General features: G+C 39.7%; 1 protein-coding gene across 2 annotated transcripts; it reads left to right on the plus strand.

Annotated features, from left to right (window-relative positions):
* The first annotated feature begins 4,586 nt into the window (after positions 1–4,586).
* Positions 4,587–9,309, plus strand: LOC134315137 (zinc finger MYM-type protein 1-like). Of its 2 annotated transcripts, XM_062996142.1 has the most exons (3): positions 4,587–4,831; positions 6,241–6,585; positions 7,023–9,309. In XM_062996142.1, the coding sequence occupies exons 2-3, from the start codon at positions 6,243–6,245 to the stop codon at positions 9,182–9,184; spliced, it is 2,505 nt and encodes an 834-aa protein (XP_062852212.1). In that variant the 5' UTR covers positions 4,587–4,831; positions 6,241–6,242; the 3' UTR covers positions 9,185–9,309. The 2 variants fall into 2 exon arrangements, with proteins under 2 accessions (XP_062852212.1, XP_062852221.1); XM_062996151.1 differs by lacking the exon at positions 6,241–6,585 and having other exon boundaries at positions 4,590–4,831.
* Positions 9,310–10,884: the final 1,575 nt, after the last annotated feature.

Consider the following 10,884-nt stretch of genomic DNA (forward strand, 5'->3'; position numbering starts at 1 on the left):
GTGAAAGGGGTGTGCAGACTTTCCGGCTTGACTGTATCTCTGTTTCAAACTCGTGTTGTCAGCATCTCCTAAAAGGTTAACATTTAAATCTTGAAGGTAATCCGTGCCAAATCTACACATAGATTTTAATGTTGCCAAGTGCCACCTGCAGTCATCCCATTTTTGTAGTTTTAATGTGTTGATTTTGTGTCCTTAATAAAGTCTTTAAATATTTGAGCGGTGAATACAGTACCACAGTTGACAGCTACATTTACAAATGCGCAACCTGAAAATGATTTGCACTTCATTGCTTTGGTTTGTTTCCAGGTTAAAAACGATTTTTAAAATGAAAACGTCTTTTGTAAGTCGAAGTACATGAACAAACATAATAGCTGTTTGCAATAAAGTCTGCGCTGAGTATGCGGTAAAAAATCCCAATCAAATAAAATTCTATTCAAACCTTTACCGAAGAGAAGCAGTTAATATGCTTTCTGAATCCAAACCAATTGAAAAATAAACTAGATTACTTTTGCAAGGTTGACATAAATGTTTTATTCAGATTCTTTGAGGTGAGTTACTGTTCAAGACAATAAATATAAAGTAAAAAAACATAGTCCAGGTCTTTGTCACAGTCAATTAATCTCCCCAGGTAATGACCCCATTCTCATTGTAAAGTGTCCCTTCGCGTACAAACATTAACAGGGACAGGACCTAGAAAAATTAATTGAGAGTGACATTACTTGAACTCTTATTTTTTCTCCTCCATGCTGGTCCTTCCTTTCTCTGTTTAGCATACCATACTGATGGATCTGCTGCCATTCTCCTAATACCTTACTACAGGAGTGCACATCGGAAGTCTTTTAAACTTTGACATGTATGAGAGGACAGAGAAATACATTATGCATAGGATGCTGGCTGAGGACTTCCTTCCTTTGTAGAGGTGATCCTAGATTTAGACGGTTGAAGGAAGGAAGTAGTGCTTAGCACCGACCACACTGTCAGAACTTTCTATATACAACCCCAAATCAGAAAAGGTTGGGACAGCATGGAAAATGCAATTTACCTTGACAGTAAAGCATTTACCACTCTGTAATGTTGCCATTCCTTTTCACCACACCACACCAGGGTGTGTTCAAAAACCTAGGGAGCTGCCTTGCTGTCTTACTGTCTACATAGGCAGCTGCCTCAGTAGAGAGGATTCTAATAAGTCATTGACTTAAAAGTCAGGTTATTCGAACGCGCTACTTAGACAGCGATTCCATCGGGTTTCGCGTTTAGCATTTAGCATCTTGCCATTAAAACCAATGGATTGAGGTAGCACAGCACGCTAACATGTCAATATAGCCTCCCTTCATGTACCGGTAACGGTTAAATTTCCTGACAAGCCCGAACTTGCAAATAAAAACACTCTGTACAAGTTTATACAAGTTAAAAATCAGTAATATTTTATTTACGTTTGAAAATAACTCCATTCGTTTGTCCGCACCGTCAGCCATGTTTATTTTTCTGTGAGAGAAGAGCACCCAACCCGCAATTAATTCTGGGATTGCCTTGATCACCAAGGCAGCGTCGGATGCTCACTCGTTTCTGAGTCAAAATAACATTGAAATATTAAGATGCCTCAGAAGTGAGGATATTAAGGCATCTAGGATTTCGAACAGCCTCATTCTCGGGAGCGCACACAGGATGACGTAAAATGCTGCCTATGTAAAGAGATCCCTAGCTTTTCGAACACACCCTTTAAAGACGTTTTGGCACAGAGAATACCGAGTGATTTAGTGTTTCAGCTTTTATTTTGTCTCATTCTTCCTGCAAACACGTCTTAAGATGTACAACAGTACGGGGTCGTCGATGTCGCATTTTTTGTTTCAAAATTCTCCACACATTCTCCATTGGGGACAGGTCAGGACTGCAGGCAGGTCAGTACCCGTACCCTCTTCTTCCACAGCCATGCCTTTGTAATGTGTGCAGCATGTTGTTTTGCATTGTCTTGTTGAAAAATGTATGGACGTCCCCAAAAAAGATGATGTCTTGAGGGCAGCATGTGTTGCTCTAAGATCATAGTGTACTTTTCTGTATTAATGCTGCCATCACAGAAGTGTAAATGACCTTTGCCAAGGGCACTGACACAGCCCCATACCATGACAGACCCTGGCTTTTTGACTTGTTGCTGATAACAGGTCCTTTTCGTCTTTGATCTGGAGCAGACGGCTTCCATTTTTTTAAAAAGTCTGACCACAATACATGATTCCACTGTGTGATGGTCCATCCTAGATGTCTCAGAGCCCAGAGAAGTCGATGCCGCTTCTGGACATGGTTAACAAAAGACTTCTTTTTGCACAGTAAAATTTGAAGTGGCATTTGTGCATGTAACTCTGTATTGTAGTGCCTGACAAAGGTTTGCCAAAGTAATCCCTCACCATGTGGTTATATCAGCTGTTGTTGAGTGGCGGTGCTAAATGCAGTGTCGTCTGAGGGATCAAAGGTCACGGGCGTTCAGCTTAAACTGGTTTGGTGAACTCTTTTTACAGCTGTAAAATTTTCTCCCAATTTTCCTCCCAATCTAGTCATATTGAATTACCAGATTGCGTTATGCTTCCTCTCTACTGATGTGTGCACATTTGGATCAGTACTGATCTCCATTATCCCTTGTCTCTGTGCAGGTGCCATCAGTCAGCCAGCAGAGCTCGTTAATGCATCAGTTATGAGGAATCCTCAACAGCGCCCTCCCTACGTACGAGCCAATCATTGGGTAGGCACCCAGCAGTGCTGAGATTCGAACCAACAAGTTTGAAAAGTCAGCTCTGGTGTGATAGTGTGTTTTACCGCTGTGTAACCTGAACGCTCCCCGATTTCAAAATTTTTAAAGCTTTTAAATGACAGGTCCATTTACTGAGGATAAATGTATTCAAAACCTAAATCATCTATATGAAAAAGTAATTGCCTCCCTAAACCTAATGTCTGGTTATGCCATCCTTGGCCTTGTACATTGACTTTAACTGAGGTAAATGAAGCCCGAGATACTTTAGATGTTTCTTTGGTTTTCTCTTTTGACCTTCACTTTTGGGGGAGTCATCAATGTGTTCATGATGAAATTTTGGTAGGCTGGCCAAACCTGGGAAAATTCACCACTGTTGCAAAATTTCTCCTTTTGTGGATAATGGCTCTCACTGTGGTTTGCTGAAGTACCAGAGCCTTAGCAATGGCTTTGTAACCTTTACCAGACTGGTAGATTTCATTTGTATTTGCTTCACATTGCCAGACAGGTATTTTAGTGTTAGATTCAACAGGTCTGGCAGTAATTATGCTTGGGTGCAAGTAGTGAAATTGAACTCAACTGTCAATTGAATTTTGTTAACTGATTTAGTAGCAAGGGCAATTACTTTTTCCACAATATTGAGTAAATAAAGAAAGGTGAGCAATTTCCGTCTTTCTTTTTGTGAAAAGGTTACAGGACACTTATATAGGCCATTCCGCTGAATCGGTGACCAGAACATTATATGTATAAATGTATACTGTATTAAGCAAAGTGTCCTGCACATTGATCTAGTTGAGAATTTAGGATATATAATTTAAAACGTTAATAAAAAAACTTTCTACAGTATAACAAAGAAAAAATAGTATTCTTTCATGTCCTAACTCTCTAACACAACACTTTACAATAAAATATGAGTAAAATCTTTTAGAAGTACTTTTGCTTGCATTGTTTGATGACTCCATATCCCATCTATGTTTCTAATATTTATTTAGTCACATTTTCAGCAGAAATGTACATTATCACTAGACGGTGGCCAGTGTTCTCATGGTTTTAGCATGAACTTCATGCTGCTATATTTCATTCTATATTTCATTTCATATTTACTAATTTTATGTTAAAAACTCAGTCCTGTTACTTTGTTTAGTTAAATTGAGTTACTACATGCAAATGGCACCCATTCTGTGAAATGGCCCATATGGACTTTTCGGTACAGCCCTCCACAATTCAGAACTAAAAGAAAATAAAGACTTTCCTGTTTGATTAGAAGCTGCCAATATCTTTTTCAAAGTCATTAGTAAAATAATACAGTAATGTATTGGTAGGTTGTAGCTTGGTAGAATACAGTAAAAGGTAATGAGCATAGAGCATTGTTTAAAGGCAGCACAGGGGGACACTGGTGGGGTTAATGGGGAGGTTAACAGAGGAAGATGTCTGGCAATGAGCAATAATGGCCTTAAGCCAGCACGCTGACAGTGCTCTGTCTTAACCATTGATGCTGTGCATTTACCAAGCACAAACATTTTAATATTGGCAAAGAGCAGAGGTGGCAGAGGGTTTTTTCCACCTGCTAAAAAGGTTTTAAAGTGAAGTTGTTTTAACTTACATGTACGCAAAAAGATTAACACTCACATACATAAACTAGAGCTAATTCTGATAAAAACGAGAAAATAAATTTTAGTAAAGCATGTGTGATAAGTATAAAAAATAGATTAAAAAAAAATGAAAAACCTTAATAGTTTAAAAACTTTATTCACATCAATTTTATTAATAAAATTAAAACGTGTAAATTAATCTCCGGTATTTTTGATAGTTGTAAACTATTACTACTACCCACACATGGGCGGATCTACCGGGGTGGCATAGGGTGGCACATGCCACCCTAAAAGAAAGCCTTGCCACCCCTGCTGCCACCCCAGTTGGCAGCAACGAATTAAAAGAAAAGTTATGGCCAATTTGACATTTACGAGCGCGAATCTCCAATGTCCGACTGCAGTGAACGCTGCACGAGATAACGTCAGAGAGGCGCGGTGCGTCAGATTGGCGCGAAGCGAGGGAGCCAGGAGTCGCGAGGAAAGGAGACACGGGAGGAAAGAGGTAAAAACTGAGTAACTGTCTATCAAGAAATTAAATTATAATTAAAGCACAGTGCTAGTATAGTTGCGATGCTGATTTTGAGATGATAAAAATCAGGTTGAAGAACGTTATTTCGCTAACTATACACAGACATCCCAAGTTGCAAAAACTAATTTCAGTGAGGTACCCCCGGACCTCGACCCCGACCCCCCAAGCCCCCCAAAAAAAAGCTAAAAAAGCCTCTGCACACATGAAAGTATATGGGTGATAACAGAACTTTTAGGAGCTGCTAACTGAGCTACTAAGCTAACTGTTCGCGTCACAAACACATTAATGTGTACTGTAGTGCACTAGATTGTGTGAAAGATAATAGATTTATGTTCCCTACATAGTGCACTAGATTGTATAGCAGATCACGGATTTATGTTCCCTACATAGTGCACTAGATAGTGTATTAGATAACGCATTCATGTTCACTACATAGTGCACTAGAAAGTATAACTAGATAATGATTTGTGTTCCTTACATAGTGCACTAGATAGTGTATTACATAATTAATTATGTTCCCTACATAGTGCACTAGATTGTATATCAGATAGCGGATTTATGTTCCCTACTTAGTGCACTAGACAGTATATTAGACAATTGATTTATGTTCCCTACACAGTGCGCTAGATTGTGTATTATAAAACGGATAGTTCCGGTCCTAAAATCTGATTGGCTGAGCCGCGCTCTAAGCCGTTGTAAAATCCCCGATAAACGCACACCTAGGACCACCTTACATCATTCCATATTAATACGCCACTGAATAGAAAAAGTTAATGTTATTTTCGCCCTCATGTTGCCTAGCAACACTGTTAATCGAACTATTTTGCGTCGCGGAAGAATGCTTTATTGTAAGTTTATACACAATAAATACATTTATGAATTAAACATTGTTGTATTTATTGTATTTTATGTTGACCGCCGTTTTATAAAAGCAATAAGCCACTCGAGACCGTGCGTTACTGCTATGATTTTAGCACGGGAAAGAAGTTTTAGGCACTCTGCTTCGCGTCGTGCCAAAACGTCATCCCCGTGCTAAAATCACAGTAACGCACGGCCTCTCGTGGCTTATTGCTTTATCAGATAACGGATTTAATACGCGATCGGGGAAAAAAGTTTGTCGCCTGCATGCACGTGTGTGTTTGTGTGTGCGTGCTCTTGGCCGCTCGTTCTGGATTCCGGGAGATTTTATCTGACTTGCGGGCATCAGGGAGCCGCTATGTATATACGGGAGACTCCCGGAACTTCCAGGAGACTTGGGATGTCTGTTAACATGTAATGTTAGCTAGGTCTGACGTTAGTTCTGTGTAAAGTAGGCTATAAAAGCTAATATTGATTCAACGTCTGTCAAGGAAAACATTGTAAAGTTACTTTGAATCTTACAGAAATGAAGAGGAAGGGTAGCATACATAGTTTTTTCTCACCAAAGAGAGAGGTGACCGAAATAGAAAATGAACAACTGAGCAAGGTAAACAGTAAAGATGAGGTGGAAGGAGAGAGAGAAGAGAAGGATAAGGTGGAAGGAGAGAGAGGAGGGCAACAGAAACGTGACAGAGATAGAATAGGCCAAGGCAACCAGGGACAGGAGGAGGTAGGAGAACACCATAGCGGTGAAGATATGGAGGAGGGAGAAAGCGAGAGACAAGATAACACACAGGGCTCAGACAGTGAAAGGGAAAGGAGAGTGCCTGAGCCATCACCAACGATCTCCAGTCGAGTTGGTCCACATGGTATGGAAATTGTTGCTGCATAGTTTACTAAGTTACATATGAATAAGAACAACAAATGACAAAAACGGACATTTTGCTGTAAGGTGTATTTAAGAGACATTGCTTAGACTTCTTCAAATAAATATAAATATTCATGTTTGCTTAAATATGAATAATTGGGGAAACTTGTAAGTGTGAAAGTGTGATGAGATGGGGACAGAGTTTTAATATTTTGTGTACAATGTATTTTAGATCTATTGCTAAGGTTAAATTCCAAAATTACACAAATAAACCTAAAAATACTCTCCAGGCAAAAATGTTAGTGTGTGCTAACACAGTCTGATAGTTATAACTAATCAATGACAGTTCCAAATTGATTATGTTTTTACTAGTTGTTATATTGTATTATTAGTTCAGATGTAATGCAGTTTGAATCTTTCCTCCCCTCCATCTTCTAGACGTATCCAAGTCCAGGTGTGAGGTGCCAGTGCAGCCAATGCGAGAGAGTTTCCCTAAGACCCTTCAGGGAGGAGCCAGGAGAAGCTTCCGTAGCGACTGGTACAAATCTCATCCCTGGTTAGAATACTCGCAATCCAAAGATGCAGCTTACTGTTTTGCTTGTAGGCATTTTTCCCTCCCCGATGCTCCAAGGACTGTTTTCACCTCATTCGAGGGTTATCGTAACTGGAAAAAGGCTACAATGAAAGACAGTGGTTTCTGTTCTCATGCCAGATCTGAAGGCCATGTAAATGCAATGTTTGCATGGACAGAGAACAAGAAAATTATGGATAAAAATACCTCAATGTTTGGACTAATGGATGAGCAAAAAAAGAAGCAGGTGGCTGAAAATCAATACTACATTAAAACATTAGCTGAAATTTTAGTTCTAACAGCCACAGAAAACATAGCACAGCGGGGTCACAGGGAGTCTCTCGACTCAGAAAAAAAGGGTGTTTTTCTGTCTATGTTAGACTTGCTGGGTAACCATAACCCCATCATTAAAAAAAGACTTGAACAACAAGTTAAAAATGCAAAATACACCAGTAAAACAATACAGAATGAAATACTTGAGTGCTTGGCTGCAATGGTCAAAGAGGAAATCATCCAGGAAGTTAAAACGAGCAAGCAGTTTTCAGTTATTGTTGATGAAACTAAAGATGTTAAGAAAAAAGAGCAAATATCATTTGTTCTGAGATATTTTTACAACGGTGTGGTTCATGAGAGTTTTCTGGAGTTTGAAGTGGCAGAACACCTGGATGCTGCCAGCTTAAGTGACAAGATTATATGCTTCCTTGAGAAGCATGGGCTGGAGTACAAGAAAAACCTTGTAGGCCAGGGCTATGATGGCGCGGCAGTGATGCGCGGGGCACATGCAGGTGTTCAAGCAAAAATAAAAGAAGTAGCCAAACATGCCTTCTATGTTCACTGTAGTGCACACTGCTTGAACTTAGTTATAGTAGACGCTGTAAAAAGTGTGGCAGATGCAGGAAACTTCTTCTCATTATTGGAACGACTGTATGTATTCATGTCTGGGTCTTATGTACATAACAAATGGCTGGAAGTGCAGCGGGAGATGTTTGATGGTGCACCAAGGGAACTCCAACAGCTAAGTGATACACGTTGGGCCTGTAGGCACATAGCATGTCGCAATGTTATGGACAGGTTGCCTGCAATAGTACAGGTGCTTGAAGAGATCGCATCTGAGAACCATCCACAAAGAGCTGTTGAAGCAAGAGGGATATTGGCTCAAATTGATCTGAATTTTGCTGGATCTCTTGTTCTGTTCAAAAAGGTCCTGAGTGACTCCAAATTTTTATCAGACATGCTCCAGTCTAAAACAGTGGACTATGCCAAGGCTGTTGAACTTATTGAAGCACTTAAAGAGACACTGATCCAGTACCGTAGTCAAGCGTCTTTTGAGGAAATGTGGAGTGAAACACTAGATTTATGTCAGCGAAGTAACATTGATACAACTCAGCGAAAACCAAAGAGGCCAAGACAGACAGCAAAGGTGCTTCAGGATACTGTCATCCACTCCACCTTGGGACAGCATGTAGTTCCAGATAGCAAACACACCTTTTGTGTCTCTGTGTACTATCCAGTTCTGGATAACATGATTGGAGAAATAGGAAGAAGATTTTCTAACACAAATTGTCAAATTATGCAGGGTGTCCAGGCACTAAATCCGTCAAGTCCAACTTTTTTGAGGGAGGAGGCTGTTCTGTTATTGGCTGAAGCTTATGATTCAAATATTGAGGATCTCAAACACGAGTTACATCAGACAAAAAGAGTACTAGACAGAAAAAAGGGGGAAAAGGAGAGTCCTACCACTTTAATGGAGTTCACTCAGTTTTTGGACCCATACCAGGATGTTTTTTATGAGTTGTTCAGGTTGTGTAAAATAGCAGTTGTTTTACCTGTGAGCAGTGCATCCTGTGAACGAAGTTTTTCATCTCTCAGGCTCATAAAGACTTATTTGCGGTCTACTATGACAGAAAAGAGACTATCAAGTTTGGCTGTACTCAGCATTGAATCAAAACGCACAAAAGCATTAGACCTAGATAAATTTGTTAAGCGTTTTGCTGAGCAAAATGGAAATCGCCGCATTCAGCTGTTATAGTGTTGTTGTTATTGTTGTTGTTTTTAATGTCTCTTTCGTATATACAGTATAAATCTGTTCAAGCTACTAAGGGACAAATGGGGAGAATGTGTGTTTCGAGTAAAAAATAAAAGCAATGTCCAGTACCTTGTTTGAGTGCCATGACCCATTTATTTCCACAGTGTATTTATGCTCACCTTAGTACAGCTCAGTCCATAGATCTTCATGGGTACGTTTTTCTTTGGATAGTTTCTTCTTGTACAAATGCTGGCTGCAACGCTGCCACTCTGACCCTTTTGAAGTGTGTACATACTATTTCTCATCAAACTGTGATTAAATTCAGTATAAATACGTCTGCCATATGTTGCCACCCCTCAAAAATTCCTGCCCCCCTCTCGCCACCCCATGAATATTTTTCTAGATCCGCCCCTGTACCCACATATTGTTAAATTTAAATTAAACATCCTGCAATAGTCATGAATTCTTTAAGGGTAATCCCAGCTGGGTCTAACAAAGAGTGTTTTATTATCACAAGTAGGGATGCATCGATACCATTTTTTCCCAACCGAGTACGAGTACATGTATTTTTGTACTCGCCGATACCGATACCGATACCTATTTAGAATGATGCAATCTGGAGCATTATGGAATAGTGTCGTTTTTAGTGTAAAATAGTGCAGTGGAACAGACATCATTGAGAAAGCTTCTGACAAGCTAACGTAAACGTTCATTAATAAACGCACGTAATTAACGTTGTGCACATCATACATGCGAGGCGATTCTGCTGATTGAAATATTTACTTTAAAAAGATAATACAGTCCGATCCCATCTGAGCCGATTCTATCAGCACATACATTCGTGGTTCACCTCGGTAAATCGTAAACGACTCTGAGTCGGCTCCCGCTCTGTGGTAATAAGCAGTATAATTAAGCCTGAGCTTTATAGTGTAAGCGAGTCACACAAAATGTTCTGTAGTATGTGGTGTTTATTTACAACCGCATCACTTATTATAACAGTAAACACGGAGAGATGACTGAGAAAAGAAACTTACGCTGCGCTTAAAATGAGTCGATTCCTGAATCACTTGTATCGACACTGTGAACAGAGCATTGAACACAAACACGTCCTATAACAGCGGTCGCTGCTTTTGTAACCGGTTTTCTTCGCTGTTAGCTCTATTTTGAAGGGTTTTTTTTCTTCAAACGGAACTAAATAACATTAAACGTGCGTGTGAGCGTGGTCAGTGAAAATAATTCAATCTGTCTCCCGTGGGTGAAAAATGAATTGCTTTAGTTTTAGAAGTAAAAAAATCTCGTAATGTCGCGCCCCCCGGTCAGGCACTCGCGCCCCACAGGTTGAAAATCCCTGCGTTAACGCAGCAACGTGCACTAGGCACAAGGTATCGGATGTTTAGTATCGGAGCCTCGTTTGCGAGTACGAGTTAATGAGCGCGGTATCGGGCAAATACCCGATACTAGTATCGGTACTCATGCATCTCTAATCACAAGCATGTCCAGAAAGTAAGATTTCATGTACATTATTTTATTTTGGAAAACAAACAGTGTTGTTGGTCCAATAGCAAGCAAAGCCTGATACATTTGAAGACATTTAAATATATTACAGGAGATGAATACAGTAAATAAAAGAACTGGATGATTTCCCAAAATGTTAAAGCATGAATACTGACAAAAACACTAACACAGATAACAATATTAACATT

Source organism: Trichomycterus rosablanca, chromosome 1, assembly GCF_030014385.1.
Source record: "Trichomycterus rosablanca isolate fTriRos1 chromosome 1, fTriRos1.hap1, whole genome shotgun sequence".
In the NCBI taxonomy this organism is placed as follows: domain Eukaryota; kingdom Metazoa; phylum Chordata; class Actinopteri; order Siluriformes; family Trichomycteridae; genus Trichomycterus; species Trichomycterus rosablanca.

Coding starts and splice junctions, on each gene's coding strand:
- LOC134315137 (XM_062996142.1), top strand. CDS start 6,243: ATGAAGAGGAAGGGTAGCATACATAGTTTTTTCTCACCAAAGAGAGAG. Junction 6,586..7,022: donor CAGTCGAGTTGGTCCACATG/GTATGGAAATTG, acceptor TCCATCTTCTAG/ACGTATCCAAGTCCAGGTGT.